Raw genomic sequence first — 27,437 nt, forward strand, 5'->3', positions numbered from 1 at the left:
AACCCCATTATGTAAATATAGAAGCTCACCAATTTAATATTCTGTCAGTTATATTATATGTTGGGACATAGTGAGGAAGTAAAGTCTGATTATTTAAATCACCCAAAGATACTGTAGATATCTGGAAAGCAGACTGCATACAAGTTTAGTTTATGCTCTTATCAGAAGTCCACCATGATAAATCTGTCATTTAAGTTTCTACAAGAATAAGCATAAACTATTTTTACTCTTCTCGCAGATCCAAACAAACAGAGCAGAACAGGGCAAGAATTTTTCACATTACTTTTTTATTGTAACCCATGGGTCTTAATTACAAAGGTAAATGCATGCGCACATGACTGAGTGTCCATCAAGCCTCAATCCCAATATAAACCAAAACAGACATAATTTGTCATGCAGACTGTGTAAACCTCTACATTTTTTCACGTATTACACATAAATAACCTCCACAGAAAATAAACAAATATTAATGGGAGAGGGTCTACACATTCATGTGTCCAACATTACGCTTGTCTATTTTTCCATATATAAGTTCTGACATGCCATACCAATGCCAAACCTTTGTTTATACATCCCCATTCCCTTCTTTCAGAGCCAAGAAATAAATTATAGCATTCAACAGGCACTCCCAGCGAGGATCAACATAAAAATATTGAAGCTGTGTGTCACTGTTCTATATATGAGCTTTGTATATGTTTTTTTTTACACACTATATGTACTTATCAAAGCCAGAACCAAAACATTGCTGACATGCATCTGAGCTGACACAGTCATTCAAACAAAAGAGGGTGACAAAGATGTGAACTGGCTTTTCCCCCCTATGTTAACTAGCCCCAAATCTGCACACAGCATGCCACACCACAGACCAGTACACCCTCCTCTACACCCCGTCCAACTGTCTTCCCATCCCTCCATCATCTCTCCCTCTGTCTTAAGGCCGCTGACCTCAGTAGGTGAAAGAAGAGGGTCACTGGTGGCGGCACATGTCTGCAAAGATAAAGTGTCTCGTTGCACTCTGTTCAATTTTACTTCTCTTGCTCCACAACCTTCGTCTCGTTCATGTACTGGTCGATCAGGTGTAGGGGCACTCCGCGTTGCATGAGTTCGTAAAAGGTGAAGCCTCCTGAGGGACAAGAGGCAAAACTCTCTTATAACAGGCTATTGTTAGGAGGGACAGATGCAGCTGTGGAGAGTGAAATATAGAGAGGAGGACGAAAGGGAAGAAGGGAAAAGCTAAAGAGGAAAATGCTGGACAAACAAAATGCAAAGAGGAGAAGCTAGGAGTTCACAACACTGGAAAAGGAAACAAGGTGGTCAGAATAGCTCATGTACGCAGTCCAGACTACAGTTTGTATATCTACATCTGCTCAGGCTTGCAGAAACACAGCTGATTCCACTGAAATATGATGCAAGGGCAACATCTTTGAAAAAAAGTCCATATTAATGAAGCATACACTGCCTTTAGTCATCCACAAAATGCTACCAGTGGTGGAACAAGTACTCAAGTGCTTTGAGATGCAAATCTTAAGTTGTTTATTATGGTAAATACTTCGGTACTACAAATCATCATATTTTAGAGGTTGGTCACATGTTTTGTGTGTAAAATCTTAATCTTAATAAAGAAAGCACTACATCCCACTGAAATGATTTGTAATTAAGTTGCGTAAATACTCAAGTTCAGTTCAATCTTGTTACCTTCAGACAGAGCCTGCTAACCCTAGCTATTTTCCCTTGTTTCTAGTCCTTGTGCTAAGCTAAGCTAACTCATTGCTGGCTATAGTTTCATATTTGATGACGAAACAAACTTTCTGCAAGAATGCAAGAGTACTACCCAAAATGTTGGAAAATCACCATAATTACGGTACTCCAGTGAATACACTTACATTCCACCACCATAGGTTAAGGGATAAAGCAGGAACTGTACTGTCTGCTATTGTGCACAGATATATATATATATATATATGTTATGCATATGATTGAGTTCCAAACAGAACAAACAGACAAAACTACCCTGTGTTAGTATGCTTTGTTTAGATGTCCCATGTTTTATTTAACAGCAGAGAAAGGCTTTGTAGACGTCATGCCAGCATAGCATAAAACTCAGTCCCAGTCTCCAACAGATGTTGCTATGGATTTGTCAACATAGGTAAGCAAATTTGTAAAAGCCTTTACTCACCTTATCTGCAACACAAAATGCATGAGAGGTATTCTGAATTCTTACCATACCAACAACTATGGCAATTAATTTCAACATTCAAAACATGTGTTTTGTTAAATTCAACCAGCTAAGCGGAACTGGGGAATTTGTGCAAAAGTTGTCATGCACACCTTAATTCTTTAACACCAGATTTCTCTTGATCCTGCTTTCATAAAGAAGAAAAGTCCCTACAGTCGTGCCAACTGAGAAAAGCGAGGTTACAAGCTGGTTGAAAGATGCATAATGAATGACATAAGCTTCATATGCCAAAACCATATGAAAGCTTACCTTATATGAGAACATACATTCACAATTCTTGAGTTTGGACTGGGGGAGAGAGAAGAGAAGAGGGGTTAACATAAAGTTTAAATGGAGTTATATGTGTGCACCAGGGAATACTTTTGAGTTATTACTGAACTCTTTTATATGAGGAGTTAACTGTGTGGCATCAAGAGGACGCTGGAATCTGTGGAGAACAGTTTAAGACAACACAAAAACATCACAGCTCTATATGTTATGCCTACTGTAGTGTGAACAGTGACAGACTGTGTGTTGAGGTGGTGTGTTGTGATGATGAACAAGATGATCGGATGGGGGATAAACCGCTAAGTGTGGAGGTGATGGGGAAGTGTCACCAGATATTATGTGCACCACACACAAATGATATGAAGCAGATTATTATTATGTCATTATTTGTATGTATCCTGAAATTTCAGAGGGACTTAACGTATGACCTTAAATAATGAACTTATAATTCATTACTTATAAATAATGAATAGCTGGAGTAACTCAATCAGATACTTACATGTCCACTGCCTATGTGGTCAGCCCTTTGGTAGACTGCAACACACAGTTCAAACACTGCAGTACCCCTGTAGAGTTGGTTTCCCAAAGTCACCTTTGCTTCTTTACACTTGTTATATGACAATGCCAATTTTGACAAAAATCCACCTGTTTGTCTTTTTATAAAAAGAAGCAAAGGTCCCTAAAAGGGAGGGGATACTTAAAATGACACTGTTAAGAGGCTCTGCCAAAGAAATTAAGAAATTAAACAAAAACAGCTTTGGGAAACCAGTTTAGGTACACTGGAAGGTCTGTAGAGCTCCTGGTCCACACTGACCTTTGACCTCAAGCTTGCAGTCCACTTGGGCCTCTCCCAGGTCGTTGATGGCCTTGCAGGTGTACAGGCCACCATCGTAAGGGCTGGGCTTCCTGATCTCCAGTGTACACACTCCCTGGTTGCTGAACATGCGGTAGCGTGGGTCGTCAATGATAATCATCTTGTTCTTCATCCAGATCACTTTGGGCTGCAGTCAGACAACAGAATGTCAGTAGCATGATGATTTTAGGCAAATGGACCAAAGTGTCCAAATGTGACCCCTGAGTTTTAGTATATAAATTTATTTATTCTTAAAGGATAATTCTACTTTAGAACAACCTGGGGAATTAATTTCATAGTTTTGGACATAATTTCTATGGTAACATCATAGTCAAGGCTGATCAAACAGATTTTATATGATAATATAGGGCTACTTTTCACCAATTATATGAAAGACTTTCCTTATCTAAGACTTTACACACCCTAATCTACATGTACACCCCTTTAACCTGTGGTCTTCACACATACCCTTGGGTTGGCACGGACGCTACAGTTAAGAGTAGTATTGTAGCCGGCAATGGCAAAGGTGTTGATCAGCGGCTGCGTGAACTTTGGTGCCTCCTTGAAGTCATGGTCTTCATATTCATGTATTTTCACCTGCATGCCTGTGGGGGTAAGGGTAAAGGAATGGGGTTGTGCATGATACTGGTGCTGAGCGGTATCATGTGGGGAATTCCCTATGTGATGAGGGAAAGACAATGTTTTCTGTTTATCATCGGCTGAGTGTACACAACATCTCTGTGTAAAGGCCTGTCAGTCATAGCTCGACCCCTGTTTGAGTTTAAAAGTGAGGCTGTAAGTCCAGGCTCACTTTAGGGTGGAAAACATCACTGACAGTACCTTCTGAGTTAACAGCTGTGGAAAAGATAGTGAAAGAACAACTTTATTCACATTTTCAGCATGTGAAATCTATCGTATTTGTTCCAGAGCTTTGACTTTGGAGGAATTTTTCCACGCGTCTGAAATGATTAGCAACCATTTTAACCATTTGTTACCTTCTTTCATGATGAGGGCACTTTTCTTGGTTTGGGTGGCAGTTTCGCTTAGGCCACACATGTTCTCTGCAAAGATTCTAAAGAAGTACTCATTTCCAACCACCAGCTCTGAGATGGTGATGCAGGTGCGATGGTAGTGCTCGATGCATGTGTACCATTCCTGTAAAGCAGATCAAAGCTTGTTACTATCGAATATACATCATTTGTGATTTCAGTTTAGTATATTTTGTAAATCAATCTCCTACCATTGTCTTCTTGTCTGCCTTTTGAATTGTGTAGCCTGTTATCGGGGCATTGCCATTGTCTTTTGGAGGAGTCCAGACCAGAGCTACATTACCTCCCCAAACATCCTCAATAGTCACACTTAGAGGAGGCCCAGGTAGGTCTAAGAATCAGAGAAAAGACCAAAGCAGACTTTGGTTTTATTATTATCCTTTCAAGAAGCAGTAGCTACAACAATGACAACAAAGTAGTAATTTTGATTGAGAGGGTTTTTTTATAGTGTTTATCACAATTAATTTAAGACTTTTGAATACCTTAGGGTATTCGATGGCCTATCCATTTACTCACCTACAATTTGTATGTCAATAATGGCTGTGTCCACATGGTTTTCAACCTGCACAGTCATCTCATACTTTCCAGAGTGGCTGCGTTCTGCTTTACGGATGAAAATGATGCTGTCACAGTCTGTATTGCGGATACTGACGTGCGTAGGCTCTATGGGTTGGCCCTCCTTCAGCCAGGTAACCTTCGGTCTGGGTTTGCCCTGCAAACATCACACGGTGTTCATTGTTCTGCTCTTATTATCTTATCTGCTATTATTATGATGAAATGGAACATGCTTTACCAAAAATGGCACAACAAGGTTGACTGTTTCTCCAACTTTGCGAGTGTATGTCTGCTTCAGGTGTCTGGGGACGCGGATCTTGGGTGGTTCTGAGGAGGAGATAGACCAGGAGGTGTGTAACTGAGGGATCATTCTATTCATCACTTTTGATGTTTGTTTCCATCTCCATCAAATCAGTTAACATTTTAAGCTACACCAGAATAGTTCATATTCAAATTTATTCGAGAAGTACGGTTTCATATGAAGACAGTTAAAAGAAAAGACAATACAGTAAAAATAATCTTCAGAGCTCACCAATAACCTCTTTAACCAGGATGGAGTGCTGAAGGGTCCGTGGAGCACTGGCTCCGGCAGCATTGATGGCTTTGACTCGAACTAAGATTTTACAGCCTGGACTCAACCCAGTGATGGTGTACCTTGTCTTTTCTGTCAGCTCCTTATTGGAGATCACCCAATCATTAGCTGTAGGTAAAAAAGAAAAAAAAACAGTCCATAAAAAACTACTTGTTAACAGCATTCACTGGATGCTCTTTTAAGGTAAAGTTAAATTTAACTTTCTGTTTGATGTGCTAAAAATTCTGTTGTAGGCTATGACAAACATGTATAAACAGGTGAGAAAGTAAGCTGGGTTTGAACTATTCTCCCAACTCTCTTTTTTCACTTTGTACACAACTGTTTCTGTAACTTTTGTATGTACTCATAATCACTACACAATGAATGTCTTCATTCGAATTTCAGTGGTTATTGTGTCTCATCCTCCTCAGTGACAAATGACTTTTCACCCTGCCTTGTAAATCAGCTGCTGGTTGCCTCATCGTGACCAAAAGTTCAGCCTCAAATTTCAGCACATTTCTCTCACAATTATCAACTCTTATCACAATCAATCACACAGTCTGTATGAGCTTTTTAGAAGATTTGAAGTTGTCTCACTTCCTTCTACGCAGTACTCCACCAAATATCCGTCCAGACCGGCAGCTCCGATGGTTTCAGGGGGACGCCATTTTACGGTCACTGTGGTGTCGGTGACATCATCCACAACCAGCATGGTGGGCTCACTGGTCACAGCTGATTGGAGATGAAGGTTTTTAGAGATCAGAAGAGTCATGGCCACAATTACTCATTTTGTTTACCAACAGTGAGTATGAATGAGATCAGAAAACATTCATTTGGGGAAGTCGTGAACACGTGGGCGAGAGTCTCTCTTTCTCTCTCTGGCTGGCATACTGTCAATCTCCAAGTCAGATCTCATTAGTCCCTGCTCTTGTCGTCTATTCTTATATTCTGAATCATAATTAACTCCTACTGAAGCCTCTGACAGACCTGATCTCCTAAATCTCTAATCCGCAGATGATTTGGCAGCCATTATAAAGACATATTCAATATCCTCTAAAGCTCCTGCGTGTCCAGTGGAGGTCACAGTCAGAATGCTTGGGATGGTGGGGTATCAGGAGGAACAGCTGCATCGCCGGGGTACCAAGGGCAGATCACACATGCACTATCACAGGCTTACTCTTTTTCCTCCAGTATTATGAAACGGTTGTTAGATAAACTGCAGCCTTGTGTAATCTTTTCCTGGACAGATTCTTGGCAGAAACAGCTCAAAAGGCCAGAGTTCAGATTACTAAGTAGATATCCACAGAGAAATTTGGGCTACTCACCCAGAGGAGTGAAGGCTTTGGATGGCTCACTGGGCTTTGACACACCAATAGCATTGACGGCAAAGATCCGGACTTCATATGGCACTCCTTCAATCATCTTCTTGGGTTCGAATGATGTTTCTTTGATCAGGTCAAAGTTCAGTCTCATCCATCTGGAGCTCTGCTTTTTCTTTCTCTCAATGAAGTAGCCTGTAAAGGACGGTCAGAAAGCTTGCCATTTCAAGCCAGCACATACATTTAAGCTGTGGTTATACATAAGATGCAATGTTTACCTAATATTGGTGAACCTCCATCATATTTTGGTGGTTCCCATATCATAGAGCACCAATCACCCCCCACCACTGGGACCAAGGGAGCCTCTGGTGGGTCAGGGATGTCTGCAGACAATACAAGGCCATGTGTAGGATTCACAAAAGAAGTCTGCAATTTTCCACATGGTCTTTCAACTGTAGTATTTCATGATGACTTACCTACAACCTTGATTTTGACGCTGGCTGTGGCTTCCCCAGCCTCATTCTGCAGGACTATCTTGTAGTTGCCGGTGTCCTCCCTCTCTGTGATGTCAATCGTCAGGCTAGTCTGGTCACCGTATGTTTCAGCTCGGACACGATTGCCTGACTCAAGGATCACCTAGAACAAAAACACATGAATTTGTGGATGACATTTTCCTTCATTACATTAAGATATTCACTGTAGTTTATTTTGAGTCAATCCTCCACACACTGTCCTACTGCTGAAAATACTCACTCAAGCTTCAAATGCGTATTAATCCACCCCCTAACAAATGCACTATTTACTCCTGTATAACAAAACTTACAGTGCCCAGCTATTTTAAGAAATTATTTAGCCTTTTTAAAATTAAAATGCATCTCTTTTGACCAGTTTTTAAAGATATCAGTCTCAGAAGAAACCAATGCATTTCAGAGTGCCACAGACAAGACAGGGTGGTTGGGAAATACTTTGTCAGTAAAAGAGTTCATCTCTAAAAAGACTACATCTCACCCTTTCTCCCTTCATCCACACCACCCTGGGTGCTGGTTCTCCACTGATGGGGATCTCCAAGCGAAGTTTGTTTCCTGCCACAATTGTCACCGTGTTGTCTGGGAAGTTAAGGCTATCCAAGTGCACCCTCGGTGGGTCTGCAGAAAATCAAGTCATCATTATCATGAACATTAACATTTTTTTCAGGATTTAAAATTTAATCCATGTAGTATAGGTGTCTACCAATGATGTGAACTTTGGCAGAGAGGCTCTGTGAATATCCCTCAGGTACAAAAGTGTAATCTCCCGCATCATGAAGGGAGCTGGTCTCAATTTCAAGACGATGGACCCTGGAAAGCCACAATGATGTTAGCTGGCATTTGTAAGAAATTTTGTCAAATTCTGTTAAAATAGAATTGAACAGAAATTGCATACTTGTTTCTGTGTATGATGTTGATGCGGTCACTGGGTTGGATGAGCTGTCCATTCCTGTACCAACGACCTGGGACATTGCCTGGGTAAATCTCACAGTGCAACTTGATAGGTTGACCCAGCAACACTGTCATATCCTGCAGGTCCTGGTACACCTTCAATGGTTTCACTAATTAAAAGTATGAGAAGGGCATAGAACAGAACAATACTGATTACTGTGAAAAAGCCTGCAAAAAAAAAAGAACAGAAAAGAAAAAGAAATTATGGCTACTACGTACAGTCAACCTGTACATGAGCCTCAGATGTGCCACCAGTAGCCATGATGGAGTACGTCCCAGTGTCTTCTCTGGAGGCATCATCAATCACCAAATAGTGTTTGGTTCCTTCACACTTAACTCGATACCTGGAGCGCACTCCTGTTGGAACCTCAACGCCGTTCTTCATCCTGAAGGAGGAAGAAGCATTACACATATCATGGTTACATTGACCATGTTGGATTAAGTGTTGTCATATGAACTGTCCTCAGGGCAATTTGTAAGGCTTTATGTTTCTGGGCCACTTATTTCCTCGTAACTTCATTAATGTTTTGGGAAAGAACAATTTAATTTGATCCCTAAGTCATCTATCAGAGTTTAGTGAGTTGTGTTAAATTAATAGGAACTTCCTTGAATAAACTAACCCAGTAAGACCAATAAATATTGATTTATCACTCATTCATTATTGGAAACTTTATTCCAATCTATCATTTATTATTACTGATATTTTTGTTTTGGTTGAGTGACCTGTAGCGCACTGACTGAAAAACACTCTGGCGACACTGCAGTGTGTAGCAATTAATTAAATAACATGAAATGTGCCAATAAACAATACAACAATTTGACCTTTTATTAGCACCAATTTCCTTCTGTGAAACTTCCTAGTAAATTGTTGCAATGTACAAACCTTCAAATGAAAGTGGTACCAACGTGCAATCTTAAAGTATCCAGTCACAAAGAAGTGGGCCTACTTGTCACTTGACACTGTTTGATCTTTCTCTTTACTGAAGAGGTTAAACTTTTTTTTATTGTGACAAACCAGTGACTTCTTTGTATTCCTATTCTATTTTGAAGCAGTCTAGTTTGAGTCATAGAGCCTGCACCACAGAAAATGTTTAAATCCCTTTCAGTATCTTACCATTTGACTTGAGCACCTTCCTCTGACACCTCACACTCCAGCTCAATCCTCTCATTCACTGTGGTCTTCACAGGCTCAATACCTTTAACTATCTTCACCGGCAACTCTATCAGACAAAAGATGATGAAGAAACCTGCAGCACGTCTGGTTATATTACAGTAAATAACGGTGTGACAGTTGGTCGAGATACCTTTAACAAACAGCTCTGTGGAACACTTCTCATCTCCCGCAGCTACAGAATAGGCTGCGTCATCATTCACGGAGCAGTTGTTGATGACCATGATCCTTTGTGTGCCCTTATGCTCAAAAATATACCTAAACAGAAAGTCCATTAGTCACATCACTGGTCACCTTCACTACATAGTTTATATAGTTAATATAATATGGATGGATATTAAGTAAAATAAGAAAAAGAAGAAAAGTATGGCAAAAAATTGTTGGCTACAGACAGCAAAAATAATTATTCGAATAAAAATGCAGAGCAGTTCTAACAAAATAAAAAGTTGCAACATCATTATTATATTCAACATGCATCAAGTCAGACTAGATAGAGTCGTGGGATCACACCAAAACTCTGACATGGAAGAGACAGAATCGACTGGACGGATGAACTTACTTCCTTTGACTTAACGTCAGCAACGGAGCCAGAATGAGGCCGGAGCACAGGGGGTGTTGTACAGGAAGTGATTATGGCAGACAGTAAGGAACACCATGATGTGACAGACAGATAAAGACAGAGAGACATCATGCCAGGAGGGGTTTATGTAGTTGACAATAGTGTCAAAAGAGAGTGAGAGTGATTTTTATAGTGAAGTCTTGGGACCCGGGAGTCCTGGAGAAAATGTCACAGGAGACCAAAACCAGAAAACAGCAATAACCTCCCAGATGGCTTTAACTTTTCATTGCTTTGAACATAAGTTTTTGATGAGAGCAGTGAAACTGAGCCATATCAGTGAAGCTGTGGGTCATAAAATGAAAACAGTGAGCTCAGAGATGCTAAAATGCTCTGCAGAGTTGAGGAAATGCAAGTAAATGGGTGACAGCTGTCTCTGTCTCTCTCCGATTTGTCATCTTTTACATGATCAATTGCCCATATAAAAAATATTCTACATAACTATAGTAGTTTAAAATTTTAAAGTTTTAAAAAAAATCAAGTCCTTTTTTACAGATATAACACTACTTTCGTACAGTTACTTGTATCGTTTTAGCCACATTTGAAAAACAAAATCATGACACCTACAAAATAACAGGATTGTTATTATTAAAGTGACTATGGTAAATGTTTTTAATGTACATGATCTTTATCAACAGTTACTATGTGATTTAACCTCTATTAAATTAGTTCCAAAGCCAGACTTGGTTAAAGACCTGTGAAGGAGGTACCACCTTTTTCCTGTACAGAGGGGGACATATACAGTTAATGGCAATTAAAGACAACAGTTGACATCATACATCGCATTTACACTCAAATGTAGCTCTCGAGCAAGCTTTGTGAGTTCATAATATTCCTAATATGTGTGTGTGTGAGAATGTGTGGAAACTGATTAGAGCCACATTAGAGTCGAGAGAATGTTATTTGTTCACTGGCAATGGTTCACAGTAGAGAGGCCTGGACTGGGTGCACATGAAAGGTGATGCAAGGTTATACTAGTAACTAGTAGCAGTAGCTTTATTTGTAAAAATGTATGCCATCTAATTTATTCTTGAGCTTAATTAAACTGGTAAAAAGAATACTGAATAAATATGTGTGGTTTAAAACATGTGAACCATTGTGCTTTTGAGAGGTGACAAAATGAAAACACATAATACCAGAGAACTGGTAAGAAAGGTCATATCACAAATCAAATGCATTTTTTAAAAAATCCATTTCATTTGTGCAGTTTTGAAGGGGAGAAGACACAAATAACAGACTGAGAAAATGTCATGACTTACTTGGGACTTGGTCTGATTTCCTGCCCATTCTTGTACCACTTCAGCTCAACTGTAGGATCTGCCAGGTCGACCACCAAGCGGATCTTTCCACCTTTGTCTACCTGATATGCTGGTTCCAGTTTCTTTGCAAAAGCTTTGAAAAGATGAGTCATGGAAGAGTCCATTAAAGGTCAGTATGGTTCCTTAAAGAACAAAATAATAATAATAAAGATTGATATTCACTTGGTGGATACTGCTCGGGAAACACTGATTTACCTTCACTTTTTTTCTCCTCTTTCGGCATCTTCTTCATCCTCCGCAGCAGACCCCTCAGATCTGTGATGCCGTACATGAAGGCAATCTTCTCATACTGATCTGGTCGGGCATTCTTAAGGATCTCCCACACATCGACCTCTGGGGTATCATCCTGCTGTTTCGGCTCCCTAGTGGTGCCGGATACCAGGAAACGTTGTGAGGGTAGGAGTCATAGGCTGGGGTTTGCAACGTGTCCTGAGGAACTACTCAGAATAGCAGAGGTTTTGAGGCACTGGTAAGGCTAAGAGATTACCCTTAAACTTTACAATCACTCTTTGTTCTAGGTTAATGTTTTCCTTGATTCTTGCCCTGCTATTTTTGGTTTTTATATTCTATTTCCATGCAGAGCGTTCCTCGGGACATGTCACTCAAAGGGATGGGCATGATGAGCTGTCTATGTCTGTTCAGTTGGAGTCACATGTTAACTGTAACAGAGTTGAAACACAAAACATGGAGGTACTCTATAATTTGCTTAGAAGTTGGGGTTAATTGTACCTGTATGTTATTTTTCATGGGTCAGTCTATGGGGATTTGATGAAAAAAATCAGAATCAAATTGAATAGATCTTTTTGATGAAAAAAAGGTGGAGAATATGCCCTGAAATTATCTATGAAAAGAAACAAAATAAACCCACAGTGAACATTGAAAACCAATCCTATAACTCACTGGCTCCTGACATTTTTTGCTTTTGACCTCTTAAATCAAAGCACATTGGAAGTCTAAAAATTTACATGAATTTATTTAACAGGTTTTTTGACTAACCTGTGTCATTTTGTGTAGGTTATTAACCCCAGGTTTGGAACCACTGCTCTAAACTACATCAGGACATCGCCTATCTACATTTATGCTATATAATACTCTAATACTCTAGCATTTATTGTTGCCACTGAATCCATAATAATGGTTGTAAAATGGCTCTTCAAGACTTCTAGCATGCATTGAATGATTAAAGGGAAATATTAAAATCTAGACACTCTCACAAACCTTAAGATTAAGTTTAGGAGAAAACAATCAGTTCTGTAGGTTTAAAATATCCATCAAGAGCAGATAAGGACCAATAAAGGAAAGTTGTTTTATTTTCCCTATCATTTCAGAAAATAGTAATGCAAAATTTTGTTTTTGTGTAATAACTTGTGGAAATGCAGCATGCAGGGATTTAAGGGAAACTTTCAACAAAAAAAGATTTAAAGAGGATTTTTAATATCTTACATATTGCTCTTATGAAATGGCCCATCCCTTTGTGTTGTTGGTTTGAGTGATCACTTCAGAGATGCTCCGAGACTGTTAGATGATGAAAGTATCTCTAGATGTTAGACTTGTGAGATCCAAGTTAATTAACATGTCGTTCTGGACATGAGTGTATCTATTAGTTTATACACAGAACATTCAGTCAGCCATTCATAGACATTTTCCCAAATGTCTGAAAAGTTGGAGGTGAATAGCGTAAAATATTATTCCATTCTACAGTTGTACTTCTCATCTGTTTATTTTCAGGCAATTAAGATGAAAGCTGAAATAAACATCGTGGTATTTGCCTTATATTTCTAAATTGAAATAAAATGACAATGTAGCGATAACACTATTCTACAGCATCATTTCTGCATGCCCCACTAGCACGTCATTAATGATTCAAAATGCTGCACTCTGCTTCATAAAGATGGCATCTCCCTTCATGCCTTCGAGTGTTTATGATGCAAAGTCCATTTCCTTCATTAATGACTGCTGACAGAGCGGTTAGGAATGCTGCCTTCAAATAAAGTGTTACCGTACTACAGTAGGCCAACACTCTTGCTCGTCCATTTCCTTGAACTACATGTCATGCTGGGGACTCTACAGGATTATAGTACTCACCCGCAGTAAGGTCTAATCGATTTAAAACCTATGGGTTTTTTTCTACTAACCTTTGATTTCTGAATATGTAGGGGAGAAGAAGAGACAAGCCCACAATAAATGTGTAATTTAGCTGGTGAACAGTGACACTGCCTAGGACTATTTGAGCTCACAATTAAATGCAGCACTGTATCATCTGAAATATGCATCATAGTGTTTATCTTGAGAAACCACAGGTTTTCAAACTGTGAGGCGTACTGAACGAGGTGAAAGACAGTCCAAGTACTTTAAAACCCTAAAGCCCAATTGCTGCAATGTGCATCAAAATCCAGTTATAACTCAAATCTGACACAGACCATGTACACATATTTAAATATTCACTGACTTACACTTTCTGATAAATGTCGATCTGAAAGTCCATAAATCCACCTAGAAAGTCTAAAAAAAAGTTGCTCCTCATAACTCTAGAACTTGCCGAAGAATCATCTTGATTTTAAGCTTTCCTCAGTATCGATGCAATCCATTCCACCCTGAAAACCCCTGATACAGCATAATGTAGGTATAAGCCTGTCCTCTGCGGATTCCTACTTACCCCTCATACAGTCGCATAATACAAATTCAAATTTACAAAAGATTTGAAAGGAAGATAAAAGAGGCACATGCAAAAAAGGGTTTAAAAATACTGAAAAAGGACAAAATCCACTTGGGTTCGGGTAGTCATTCTCACCTATGTTTAAGGAGACCACTAAAGTCAAGCTCCCCTGCATCTTCTTGTCCTTCACTGCTGTTGTTAACAAGGAGAGATTAATAAAGATTTAATCAGAGCTGAAACAGTTACAGGCACTAGAAAACAATGCTAAAAGAGCAACACAAAGCAAAGGGTCTGAGGCCCAATCGCTAACACGATTGGTGCTTGCACAAAACCTTTTCGTTGTCTTTTCCTGTTAATAGTTTGAAACGAGGTGTTTTGTGTAAGAAACTTCAAGAGCAGTCCCAGGCAATATTGCCGCAGTTTCTCTGCAATGTTAAGACAACATTACTGAGCAGCAACATTGTGAAACTAGGATGCTTTGCGTTGCCTTCCAGACACATTGTTTGTGGGGAGATTTAAGGTGCAAGAGTTGGCCTTCAGTTACACATTGAGTCGGCTGGTTGATTTGTAATTACCTTGAGAAAGGTTATTGACATCGTTCCAACCATCTTGTCACGCTTACAATAATATTATGTAATGGTGAAATGTTCATTCCACTTGATCTTTCCTTCACTTTTTAGGAGTGTTCATTAGTATATATAATTTGTAAGAGATGCTGTTTCCTGGAATAAAATCTTTGGTTGTTAGATGAAAACTATGAAATACTATATTGTAGCATAATGAATTCATAATGGTTGCTGTTGTCTTCTTCAGATTATCAACATGTCTTGTAGTTGCTTCACACTTCTTTCATTACCTTCTTTTGAAAGCTGATCGAATATCAATACTCTGTGAGCCCTGTTCAGCTTCTGCAAGATAGTAACAAGACATATGTCTGTATTTTGTCAGTTTATTAGAAATGTTATAATGCATTTTGATGCTTTAACAAACCTTTAACTTCCAAGTCAAAGGAACAGCTGTCAAACTTGTCCTTGTAGTTGACTTCACACCTGTAGTTTCCAGCATAGTTTTCTTTGGCCTTGATGATGTGCATTTCAAATGTGTGTACCTGCCAGAGGATGATATGTAAGAGTTGATATAACCGCATATTAGTGTGTTGTGTGGTGTGTACCGTGATGTACTGCTCAGGACAACACTACTTGCTGTAAAGTACCTTGGTCATACGGTCAAAGGTCTCTTTCAGCTGCAAGTGCTTTCCTGTCTTGCTGGCCAGATCCATCCATTTTCCTTTAAACCACTTAATAGTGGGTTTACGGAGGAGATCTTTGGCCTCTACCTTAGCAATAAAGGTGATGTCTCCACCTTTAGACACAGAAAACAGAGCCTTTTCTTAAACAATAGATAAGATATCCATAGCCCTTCTATGTGTCCTTTAGTCTTGAGAGATTAGCTAAACATAAAGACTAGAAATGAAGGGAAAAGCCAGACTGTTCCTGTCCAGAGAAGCACCTTTAAAGCTTACTAATAACATTTTATTTATTGTAACCAAACACTGAGCCACAACACATTAATTAGTGCCTTTGCAACATTCACCTTGAGGCAGCCTAGCAGTTTCCCCCTGTTTCCTGTCTTTATGCTGCACTACTCTATTTACAGCTTCATATTTATCATGAAGACATGAAGGTAATCTAATGTAAGAAATGTAAGAAAGTAAAAAAAAACATATTTTCCAAAATGTCTACATATTTTGTCTTTGTTGTGCTGTCACTCACCCACAGTGACTGTGGCACTCTGGGGTTTCTCTATCAGCAGGGTGGAGAGCGGTGGGGTGTCAATGGGCTTTTCCAGGTCCTCTGGGGGCTGGCCATCTCCCAAAGACCACACTGGCCAGTTAGGAGAAACACATACATGACACAGTGCTCCTCACTGTCATCGTTCAAGGGAAGATATAGCATCCCAGTTGGGGAATTCATACACCCACCTTTCACATTAGGTCTGAAAATTTTTATCTTACCAGAAGAGAAATATACAGACAGACACACACATTTTCTCACTTTCAGTCATCACACTTCATTCAGCAGCTGAATTTAAGCTGTCTGCAACATGGAAAGCATGACAGAGACAATACGCAACACAAAAAGGGCGTCCAATTTCCAAAAGAGGCCTCATTTAAAGGACATTTTCTGCAAAATATAAAGGATTATGAAAACTCATTGTGTTGAACGTTCTTCATTCTCCTGATCCTCCAGTCTTCTTTGTCGTGGGAGGTCTGAATGAGTTGGGTATTTGACATTTCTTTGTCATGTTGTACACCATAGTCTTGGGATAAGTAAACCTGTGCTGCTAACAAGGCCTCCATTTAATCAGCTATGACGGAAGGTAGGAAACTGGTTGAACCACATTCTGAAATGTTGAAACTGGTTTTAAGTGTTTCTTTTGACTAACACTTCATTACCTGAGTCTTTTCTCCCCATGGCTGGCACAGGGACGCTATCATCTAAACAAAGACAGAGAGAAATTTACAGCATATTGTAAGAAATAATACTGTAAAGTCCACTGAAGCAAGCACACACACATAAAATGTTAAAGCAGCAAGCAATTACAGCTTTGCCAGCACTGACCCAAGGAATTCTGAATCAAAGGTCCATGCTACGCTATTTGTTCTGCTATCAAGCTAGACAGAAGTAAATGAAAACTGATTGCTGAAACTTAGATGTGACTCTTATGATCAGAATTCCAAATGAACTCACATAAATGGCAATTTATGTGCACAGAAAATTAAAAAAAAATTCATGTGACATGAGAAGTCTAATGGACATAATGAAAAATAATTTGTATTAATAGGTGCCTGGTAATTTGTTAGTAACATTTTAACTTTCTAAAAATAAAAAGCTACCCTCCCAAACACATAGAAATATCTAGAACTAATTGTGATTCCATCATGTTTCCTACAGTAAGACAGTTGGTAAACTTGATTAAGGGTTTGGTCAGAGATACTTAAATGGTGGTAGGATTTAACAAAGAGGTCTTACTGGGAAGCTCAATTGAGAGTTTCTTGGGTGTATTGGTATTCTCTGTGAAAAAAACACAGTTATTATTGAAATTAATTAGGATACACTCTACTAGTTAAATGGTTTGATGAATGTTGTTTTTGTCAGTGTGGGTCTGACTTGCTGCTGGATGTTTTCCATTGAAAAGCTCATAGCACTATGCTCATCTTTTTCAAACTAAGTGTAGGTTTGCCAATCCAACCACCCCTCAGCCTCTAAACCTTTCTCTTGTAAAACTGAAATAAAGAAGTATTTGAAACTACTTATAATAAGGCAAAAATTCAATCTGATGTGGGTGATTGGAAGTTTCTAAAAGCACGTGCAGTAATCCATTCTGGATTGGCACCCCAGAAAACAATCCACATGAAAGAGAAATTTACGCTTTATTTTATCTTTATTTTCATATACATACATACATACTTTCAAATACATAAGGCTTTAAGAATAATGACCTACTGGTTGATTTGGTAAATGTATCAACTTCCTTACCATACAGCAGCTTTATTTAGCTTTTCTAAATGGGAAACATCCAGAATTGTCTCTTAAGAGAGTTCCAAAAGATAACATATAAATGGAACTGAGATAAAACAATGATAAATTTAGAATACTCTGAAATTTCTGAAATGAACTTACTTGCTGCTTAACCAAAATTTAAATGAGAAGAACAGCTTTTGTGTGGTGGCAAAGTATTTAGACTAGCTTAGCGATAAGACTAAATGGACAGAGAGCAGGTAGATGTCCTCATTGTGAAACTGCACTTTACTGAATCTAATTAAAATCTAGCTGACTCTTAGATGTATTAGGAACTAGCTTGGTTAACATCAAGATAAATGACTGTGATAAAGGCTGTTTTCAAGTTATTGAAAGGCTTTTTTTTTTCAGACAAAGGCTATCTTTATCCCTTTGTTCAGTCTAGGCTAATAACTTAGCTAGTTAGTTTTGGACATTCAGAGATTTAATAGGTATTGATATTAAAACAGCAAGTAAGTGAATTTCACAAAAGGTCTGAGTATTTTACAAAAGCAAGAGAAAGAAATAAAGTTTATCAACATAAAAGGGAATATTAGTGAGGTATGTGACTAATTTTAGCTATAAGCATCTGTGTCCTTACAAGAGCTAGCAATCAGAGCTTATGCTAATGTCAGATTTCATCAATCATTCTGAAAATTGGTGCACAGGATTTATTGCTAACTAACATCAAACCAGACATAAAAATAAACATACACAAATGTTGAAATTCAGCAGTGTTCAACACATTTAGCAACCGTGTATTTATTTTGGATGTACAATGTATACATGTGAAATACAATTTTCACCTATGTACCTTTATTTGAAATGAGTAAATAAAAGTTGATGTGCATGTAAAATGTATTTTGACTGTAAAAATCACACATTTCTACATGTATGTCAGTGCACAGACATACATCAGAATATTTAAAGATGTGAAAGATTTGAATGAAAATCTATCCAGAAATATCTATACCTTTTGAATAGTTAACTAGATTTGTGCTATTGTCTTTTTTGTTATGAAAGACTAAAACCCTCAACCCGTGAAATTGAGATTCATAGACACCAGAAAACAAAAATGTTTGATGTTGTTATTTTACTATTCTCACATATAAAATGCCAAAATACAACTGATCAAATATAAGTTGCCATGCAAACATTAATTTAAGAGTATTTTAGTGCTTTTCTCAAAATTTTCAAGGCATTCATGAGGTGAGGTGGGATTGATTTTAACCAATTTGAGCGAAGTAAGACGAATTAAGGGTAAGGGTTGTTATTGGTACCAACCTGCTTGGGGTGTTGGGGATGGGGTAGTGGCTGCAGCATCATCATCATCTGCAATAAAGGTGTCATTGACAAATAGACCCACCTATCAAAAAGCTCCAAGTCCATCACTGGCAGGCCAACAAGACACAAGACTGGCAGACTAACAGGACCACTGATTACATGCGAGACAAGACTTGAATAAATAGAAGATAACATGCAGCTGTTGGATAGGAAGGATGAGAACAAAATCTCAACCAGTGATTTGATTTGTGTCCTTAAAGACCCTAACCACTATGCCTGAGAGATATAACAGTGGATGATCATGACGGTTTGCTGTGCCCATTGCCACAAGCTATTCAAGTTGCCGAAACAAAGCACCACAGCGTACATACACACATAATAAAAATAAATAAATAAATAAAAATCAACCTTTAAGCAGTAGCTGCAGCTCACACTTGCAAGAAATGCTCATGACCAAGCCAAATGAAAGCTTGAAATTCTTGCAGGCCAAGAGACATAGCTTTTCACCTGAGCTGTTCATTTGCTGCAACAAGATCAGTTCATCTCAAGATACTACAGACACAAAACTGATAAAAGGAAACCAGCCGGACGCCTTGTCAGCACTATATTTGGTGTATGTGTCTTTGTTTTTGCTGCCTTGTTGTTCTACCCACATTTGTGTTTCTGGATTATAAAATAAAGAATTGAGTTTGATGACTCACCTTGAACTCAAATTGCATCACCTTCAGATTGCCATTTCAGGATTTAATCAGTACTTCACCTATTAGACCTTATTTATTAGTCCATATTAGTTTGTATTTCTTGAGACATCTGAAAACTCAAGACACTGCACCAATTATTAATGTGCCACTGCACCATAACATCCCCCGGTGCAAGTATAATTTTTACTACTTTTAAAATCTGCATGCAATTAAAGCCACACAGGAATTAGGGCAAATGATAAATCAGTGTGTGGCTAAAGTCAGTAAAAATCCATAGCATTCTTAGCAGGGAAATAAAGTGATCTATTCTCAGTCTATTCATTATATTCAGTAGCACTATACGTAGAAGAGCTAGAGGGGTAAACATGCATTTTGAGAGAGAAATGGGACTGATTCATATTTAAGAGGCATACTTACCAGGTGCTGGGGGAGAGCAAGGGCCTATTTCCTTCACAGCAGAGTTACCAGACTCTGCTTGCTCTTTTACCCCTACCCCACCAGTCTGCGGTTGGTTTGACCCATTCTCGGTGGGGCCTGTCTCCTGAGCCACCACAACCTGTAATTGTTCAGGCTCTGTGGGCTCTGATTTCTTCCCATCAGTCTCTACTGGCTCTTTCCCCTCTGCTACCGCCTCTGTACAGCAGACAAAGCGCTGGGCTGGAGCAGCAAGCATTGAGCACAACCACCGGCAGCCTTGCAAGGCAATGCTTGCTCAAACGAGGTGAACGAGTATAAATAGCAAATGACCAGAGAGCCACCATCCTAATTGTTGATGTTTAAGTAGGATGTTTGAGAGTCTACAGCCATGCTAATGTCTCTGTGAGACTTAAACACAGTGGACATAGTGGTCTAAATGCTAATACCAGCCTGCTAACACACTAACATGCTGATATTTTGCAAATGCAATATTTATGATAATAAATGGAAATCCATCCAGTAGTTTTTTTAAGGACTGGACCCAGATCCAAGCTGCCATATGGCTAAAAAGAAACCCAAATCTCTAAATCTAAATTATGTCCACTATATATATTACCGAAGCATAAATGTGGTACAGGTCTTGATTGGGTGCCCCAATGGAGGATCTGTCTGGTCACTGTATATCTATACTGTAAAGTGATCAAGAAGGCAGGGATTTACTGATTCACACAGTATGTAAATGATCTGCTTTTACCATTAAATTTAGACATCTGGCCTTTGACTAGGGCCAGCAGAGTCAGTAAAACCCAGCTTTCCCGGCCCCTCTGTACCTCAGTATGTCATACAGTTACACAAATAAGACAGCCACAGCATGAGTTAGTGACAGCACCAAGTGTCAAGACAAATGCAGGCAGAGAAGTGCAGGCACGTGGGTATGTTCACAGTAAGTTGGGTGGTGGTCTCACAGCTAGCCTAAATAACTTTTTGTGTGAAAATACTTTGTGCTGGACAATCATACCTACACAAGAAGAATGCAGCTTTAGGCCTCTCAGAGTGAATTAAGTGAAAAAACGATTGTGATGGCACACATCAATCCAACACGTGATGTGAGTGTGATGTGCAAAAGAACGAAACACTCTGGGGCAAATGAAGGGGGCGTCAGGGCTACCCACCTGGGGGTGGAGAAACCTCCAGGGAAATCCCAGGTGGGGGCAGGGCACCGCTACTGTCTGGGGCAACACTTTCTGAGCATGTGACAGATATAGTGATGGATGGAACAGCTGCTTTTTTAAAAGCACAAAGCTTCAGCATCTGCAGTGCCTCTCGCACTCAAACACACACACCAAAACAAACACACACAATCATACACATACATTTTTTTCAGACCATTCATTTGATATATCACAGACATACACAGGAAAGACTTCCTTGTAAAATGTATGTAAACATATAAAATGTATAAAAAGTGCTTAGAAATGCTTTCAAATGTGTAAAATGTGTTGTTAATATGTCAGAATTAGAATTATGAAAATGCCATTGAGGTTCACAATTGAAATGCACATTAATAAACACACCAAGTTAAAATAGTACCAAGGCTAAAGGCTGAATATAAGTTTATACTTCCATCGAGGTGTTCTGGTGGTGTTAGATAGGTATGTCATGTAGACAATGTAGGATTTATGAGATTTATGGGGAATTTACCACCGCAACACTCGCTGGAAGTGCCGTGCATTGTCAGACAGTGTTGTACATTCATTATTACACCTTGAGTGATTATGTTATAATTTCTATGAAATAAGACGTGCTTCCATTGGCAATAAAAGGAATTTCACTGAAAATGGCTTTACTGTATCATGTAATGCAAGTTTCCACTATGAAAATCCTTTTTCTCAATAATTTGTAGTGTAAGAGATTAATCACAGTTACTAATCCCACTAATGCTCCTTTAATTCAAATTGTTGTGGGATCAGCTTGTTCGCTGTCCAGTTGTCTAGTCTGATCTGAGTGGTCACCTGTTAGCCAGAAGAAGTTCTCTTGAAAGACAACACGGTGGATAACGTGCATTGAGGACGCATGGATGGTCACAGCAGGTATAGACAACATTGTGTTTGTTAGGCTGTGAATGTGTGAATAAACATGTTGACAAATATTTTACTCTTAGCCTATCATTTTGTCAGGAACCTAAATATGCGGGAAAATTTCAATTTATGGAGCTGTTTGTTTTAGCACCTCTGACTGAGTTGGACGGTAATAAGGGTGATGTTATGAGTAAGATGACCAGTGACTTTTGAGTAATTAGTGATGAGTAGCTAAGTACATTTTACCGGTTACTTGTCCAACACTGGTTTCGAAGCTGAAAATCATGAGCAGGTACACCACTACAATCTGACTCACATTCTTAAAAGACTCTGAAGAAACTCTCAAACTGAAAAATCACAAGTTTCACCAGGAACATTTTTAGTATGACCATGTTGGAGCCTCAAGATGTTGCAACTCCAAGGTCAAACCGCAGCACTGGCAAAGAGCCAATTGCATGCCAGCACCTTGCTCGCATGGGCCGGCAGCTGAATCAACAGAGAGGGATCAGCTGGATGGCGAGAGGAATGTCAGAGATGCTGTCAGCTTGGTTGTCACCACAGATCACAGATCTGGAGCACAGCAGCACATCGACACTGCTGACCATTGGCTCCACATTTACACTCCTATGAACCTGTGTTTGCGCATTCACGCTGACTTCAGGGCTGTGATTAGTGCAAACAAGGGTTGGTGTTTGATGTGTACACTTTGACAGAGGTACTGAGTGCACAAGTTGGTTTCTTGTTCCCTCACTTTGTCCTGTTTTCATTTGTGCAGCTACACTTATTTTTAAGTAAAATACTGATGACTGTATGTCTGTTTCTGTGCATACATTGTGCTTTCTAATCTGCTGGACTGCAAAGTGATCGGGGAGATCGCTGTCCACTCACCTTCTGGCTGGCCGTTTGGCGTCTCGTCTGAGGAAAGAAAAACAAAACAAATCTCTGTCAGACATGCCAATAATATTTATTGTAGTGTGTCTTCAGTGCAATCAGAGTCATACCATTCGTGAAAGCTTCCTTCTGTTGTTCATATTGATCTATTTTATTGATATCCATTCACCACAAAGCAGTATCATGTTTGTGCTGGATCACTGGCTCCCCATGCTTAGGCACTGTGTAGTCTTAACTGATTATGATGAAGGCCCTCATGACACACCATTTGTTTGCCCTCTGCCTTGTCTAGACTCATGGAACTAATGGTGGTGGCGGGGTAGTGACAGAAACATGTATGGATACGACATTCAAAACCTGTGGCAGGAGTCAGTGCTAAAGAGATCAAAGCATCTGCACAACCCTCGGCACGCAATGATGCAGTTAATTAACCTCTTTTGTGATTAGTGGGTTAGTGGAGCACAGACCTACGAGAGGTTGTCGAGACAATCATGGGAGCTTCGAACCCTGATAAGTTTAATTCTCTCAATTTAAATTCTCCCCACTCTTAATATTTAGCAGAGAACATTTGAGTGGAGCACAGGGGGGCTAGCATGTCAAATGCAAATACCCAACAGTATTATAAACAAAAAATAGTTAAAAATAGACATATCATATATGGTGTGAGTACCATATATGATGTCATAAATGTCTGAATTCCAATACCAGGATGTCTTTGAAATCCTTTTACACAACACATTCAATACACTGAGAGCTGAAGCTTTTCCTTTAGTATCATTAGCCTTAGAGAAACCTTTATTACCGCCACAAGAGTCACCATTTCTGCCTGCCAGCTGTTTCCAGTCGGTCTATGAATACTTCAGACCTAATTCCATGTACTGTATTGACTGCACCATTTCTAACAGCCATTTTCTCCCATCCCTTCTTGGACTCTGATATCCCCCCATTTGTAATGATTCCCTCTGAACATGCCCTGTCAAAATTAGCCGCACTCCCATCTCACTTCAAAACAATGTGTTGCTGGCCAGCAGGCCACAATCCTGCAGGGTCACATCATGCACCCAAGAATCACGACTCTGTCTCATCACCATTGAGATAATGAGAGTGGGGAAAGGTTTTGTTTTACCTCTGAGGACTCCCATTGCAGCTGACAAGGCTGCAGGTATTTTCAGCTGTTGCCCATGCTGGCTTGCAGACAGAAGAGCTCATAGAGGCTCCAATGTGAGCCAAACTGCCGGCAGCTTAATTTTTCCTAATATAGATCTTTATTGCTTTAATAAAGATGAGCCTACACTAATGATGTTGTTTGTCCTTGTTATAGTTATTTATTTAACTATGCCTCCTTGATTTTAGTAATTCTGGTAATACAAGACCTTTAATGAGGAACGTTAATGAGACTGAGAGTGTCTCATGAGACAGGAGAGCCGTAGTTGGGTGGCAATTAGCTGCTGACAGGCCTCCTCCCTGTATACTACCAAGTGTCTGATTTATGAGGGGGTGTTCTGTACCACAAAGCAACAGTGTCAGAGGACAGAGCCCAGGGAGAGTGATGGGCCTTAGTGACAGTAAATATCATGAGGTGAAGACAAGGGCTTGTCCACCAGTGAAACCCCAAACTGAGTAACAGCGAGGACAGTAAGGCTTCTGGGCACAGGGTCAGAGGTTTGATGGCGAGGTGCCTGACCTCTGAGTGATCCACCCTGAATCGAAGGTGGCAGGGAGATGTCTGTTTTGGAGTGTGACACCGGAGAGGAGGGGTTGGGTGGCTGTGATGGGAGATGGCGGGGAACAAGGGATGGGGATTAAAAGTGCACTCATTCTGAACTATTCCAGGGATAAGAATCCTGGCCCCAAGAGATCTGCGGGCGACTCCGCCAGTCCGTCATCTCTGGTTCGGACTTTTTAAAGGCTTGAGAGTGGGGTGTCTAATACAACAGCGCTAGCCTCCTCCTCTTCAGCTGTTCAGACTCGTATAAAGAACAATACTTTTCTACCCTCATTTATCTGCTGCTCTGGGCTGTGTAGCTATTTATGGGTAGTGTTAGTAGCAGATTGGAATCTGCTGCCTCTATTTCCCCACAGCTTTGTCTCTGAGGGGATCAGGGATGTTTATGGCAGTAGATGAACGCTGTGGGGGCAACTCTGCTCAATCGACAGTACAAAGTCCAATCTAAGCTTCCCATCATTTTGGGACCTAATTTTCCACAGGTGCTCTGACCGCAGATGACCTAATCAAAGATTGGTTTAAAATTTCAGTACAAGGAATGGGACTTTGGAGCTTGCAACTGGCTTGTCAAATTTAATTTCAAAATATATAAATTCAACGAATAAAGGATCGCATGAACCAGATTTTGAAAATACAATGTCCACTAAACAAAGACATTGGAGAATCATTTTATATATGCAGCCCTTAATCACAAATTTATCTCAAAGAGATTTTTAATCTGTACAGTATATGGCAATGTCTTTCTTTAGACACTCAGTTTGGATAAGGAAATACAATACATTAACATCGAAAAACAAAAGCAGACAGCCCAGAAAGACCAACAGACCAGGGATCCCTCTTCTAGGACAGACAGAGAAGAAATAGATGTCCTGTGTACCAAGACGTCTGTTTGTGTCTATGTGCAAATCACGCTCGACGTGTGAGTTACAGCTACAGACAGATCAATGGTTCCCTGGAGGATAATGAGTTTATTAAAAACTTGTATCGGTTCTCATCAAGAAGGCTTCCAAGATCCAAACAAAATGTTCTGTTTCCTCTACATGGGCATGTCTGGGTCGATGGCAAACCCCCAAAGAGCTGAGGTAATGGGGAGGGTGGGAGTAATACCATATTGTAATGACAGACAAGAGTGGATTAAGAGGGAATGTTGATGGACATGATAGTACAGATGAGTGACGTTATGGTGTGGAGGGGAGATCCAACATGAGAGGGAGGGATGGGTGAAGCTGCTATGTGTGGTTGATTATGTAGTGATATGGGCAAGAGGCAGGCCTGAGGGATCCAAACTGGCCATTCCTACTCAGCTCCCAACAGCCACAAGGAAGACAAACACAATCAGGTTATTATTTATCCTCATACAGTCTGCACAGGTCTTGATTAGTGTGTGACACAGCACTCAACAACATTCCTCCACGAGGCTTCATCATTGAGCTGGATCACATAGAACAATCTGGCTGACCTATGCCAAACCCTGGCAACAATAGTATTTGTTCATCAATTTCAAATGTTCTCTTGCCCCCCCTACCCGCCCCAGGATGGTAGAAACATGCATGCATCAGTAATACAATACCAATGTCAAAGTCACTTTGAGGATTCCTATGAATGAGTTGGCAATGAAGTGATGGAGCTGTCTGCAGCAAGTGACAACTGACTCTGCTTCCTTCAAACAAAGACCGCAAAGATGGAGTGAAACCAGAATTGGTCTGGGCATGTTGCAGTTAAACAAGTTAATCATAAAAACCACACATAACTTTAAAGTTGTGGATTTTTGCTCTCAAAGTAATTAAAACATGCAGTGCAGCGATCGTAATCGGGTTTTTGGGTGTGGCTGTTAGATGCTTTGATGTTACTGCTAGAGGCAACATGTTAATCCCATCCTCACTATTAATGCTCCTACCTTTCTTTGTGGGCTCTGGCATCTTGAGCCTTGTCCCAAGAAAAAAGCGTCAAATGGTGCAGGTAGGTAGGTAGGTAGGTGCCTTCAAAGTAATGTGTCTCTAAGGGGGACCAGGTAACGCGTGGTTGGCCTCTTGTCCAGGAGGAAGAGAGATGAGGACAGAAGAACAAAAAGCTCTGGGACCCCTTGAACCAGAGTGATGGGAGATGAGGAGGACACAGGGATACGGTTTGGAAATCTCAGTGGGGGAGGAGAGGAGGATCAGGGACAGATCCGGGAGGGACAGGCTTTCAGGCCTTATATAGAGAGGCGTCACGCTCCTCCTCTCTGTAGAGGCTGTTGTAGCTCTGTCCTGTACCTACTATTGCATCACTGTCCCCTACCCACTGCTGTGACAGCTTTTTGGATAGGAGGCAACAGTAAGTAAATATGAAGTTTACAGAAGTGACATTTTTGTGAGACTTTGGCAGTCGTTTTGTATTGGCGTATTGTAGTCCAATATATTTACTTTATAGCTGCAGTAATTCAACTTCACTGAATTTACATTATATTGTCACACCTTGTTTAATCCACACAAAGGCCCAAGTGTAAAAATGTTATCTCTGCTCCCGGCTAAGAAATAGTCGCATAACCCTGGTAAAACCACAATGTTGCAGTTTTACGCTTTGGATTTTGTACCAATTTTACACATGAGATGTAACATGTAAATAAGTGAGTTTTACAGGTATTGGCAACTGGATTTTGTTTCAGTTTGACTGAGTCAGACCAGATATTTCCCCCTGTTTACAGTTTC

At 39.9% G+C, this 27,437-nt stretch overlaps 1 protein-coding gene across 5 annotated transcripts; it reads right to left on the minus strand.

Annotated features, from left to right (window-relative positions):
• Positions 1-268: 268 nt before the first annotated feature.
• Positions 269-26,913, minus strand: mybpc1 (myosin binding protein C1). 5 transcript variants are annotated; one of them, XM_046379094.1, is made up of 35 exons: positions 26,645-26,913; positions 23,019-23,045; positions 21,225-21,296; positions 20,053-20,268; positions 18,935-18,982; positions 17,123-17,164; positions 16,546-16,587; positions 15,863-15,973; positions 15,304-15,452; positions 15,081-15,198; positions 14,947-14,998; positions 14,226-14,282; positions 13,570-13,578; positions 11,630-11,796; positions 11,375-11,507; positions 10,059-10,067; positions 9,633-9,757; positions 9,443-9,548; positions 8,548-8,714; positions 8,273-8,438; positions 8,081-8,187; positions 7,859-7,995; positions 7,327-7,486; positions 7,129-7,233; positions 6,857-7,045; positions 6,129-6,263; positions 5,493-5,660; positions 5,199-5,287; positions 4,922-5,117; positions 4,597-4,736; positions 4,352-4,511; positions 3,825-3,961; positions 3,318-3,504; positions 2,486-2,524; positions 269-1,123 (listed from the first exon to the last, which is right to left on the minus strand). In XM_046379094.1, exons 1-34 carry the CDS (start codon positions 26,664-26,666, stop codon positions 2,505-2,507), a joined length of 3,768 nt encoding a protein of 1,255 aa, XP_046235050.1. In that variant the 5' UTR covers positions 26,667-26,913; the 3' UTR covers positions 269-1,123; positions 2,486-2,504. The 5 variants fall into 5 exon arrangements, with proteins under 5 accessions (XP_046235050.1, XP_046235047.1, XP_046235051.1 ...); XM_046379091.1 differs by lacking the exon at positions 2,486-2,524; XM_046379095.1 differs by lacking the exons at positions 2,486-2,524; positions 20,053-20,268.
• Between the last annotated feature and the right edge of the window lie 524 nt (positions 26,914-27,437).

The sequence above is a fragment of the Scatophagus argus genome, chromosome 22, assembly GCF_020382885.2.
Source record: "Scatophagus argus isolate fScaArg1 chromosome 22, fScaArg1.pri, whole genome shotgun sequence".
In the NCBI taxonomy this organism is placed as follows: domain Eukaryota; kingdom Metazoa; phylum Chordata; class Actinopteri; family Scatophagidae; genus Scatophagus; species Scatophagus argus.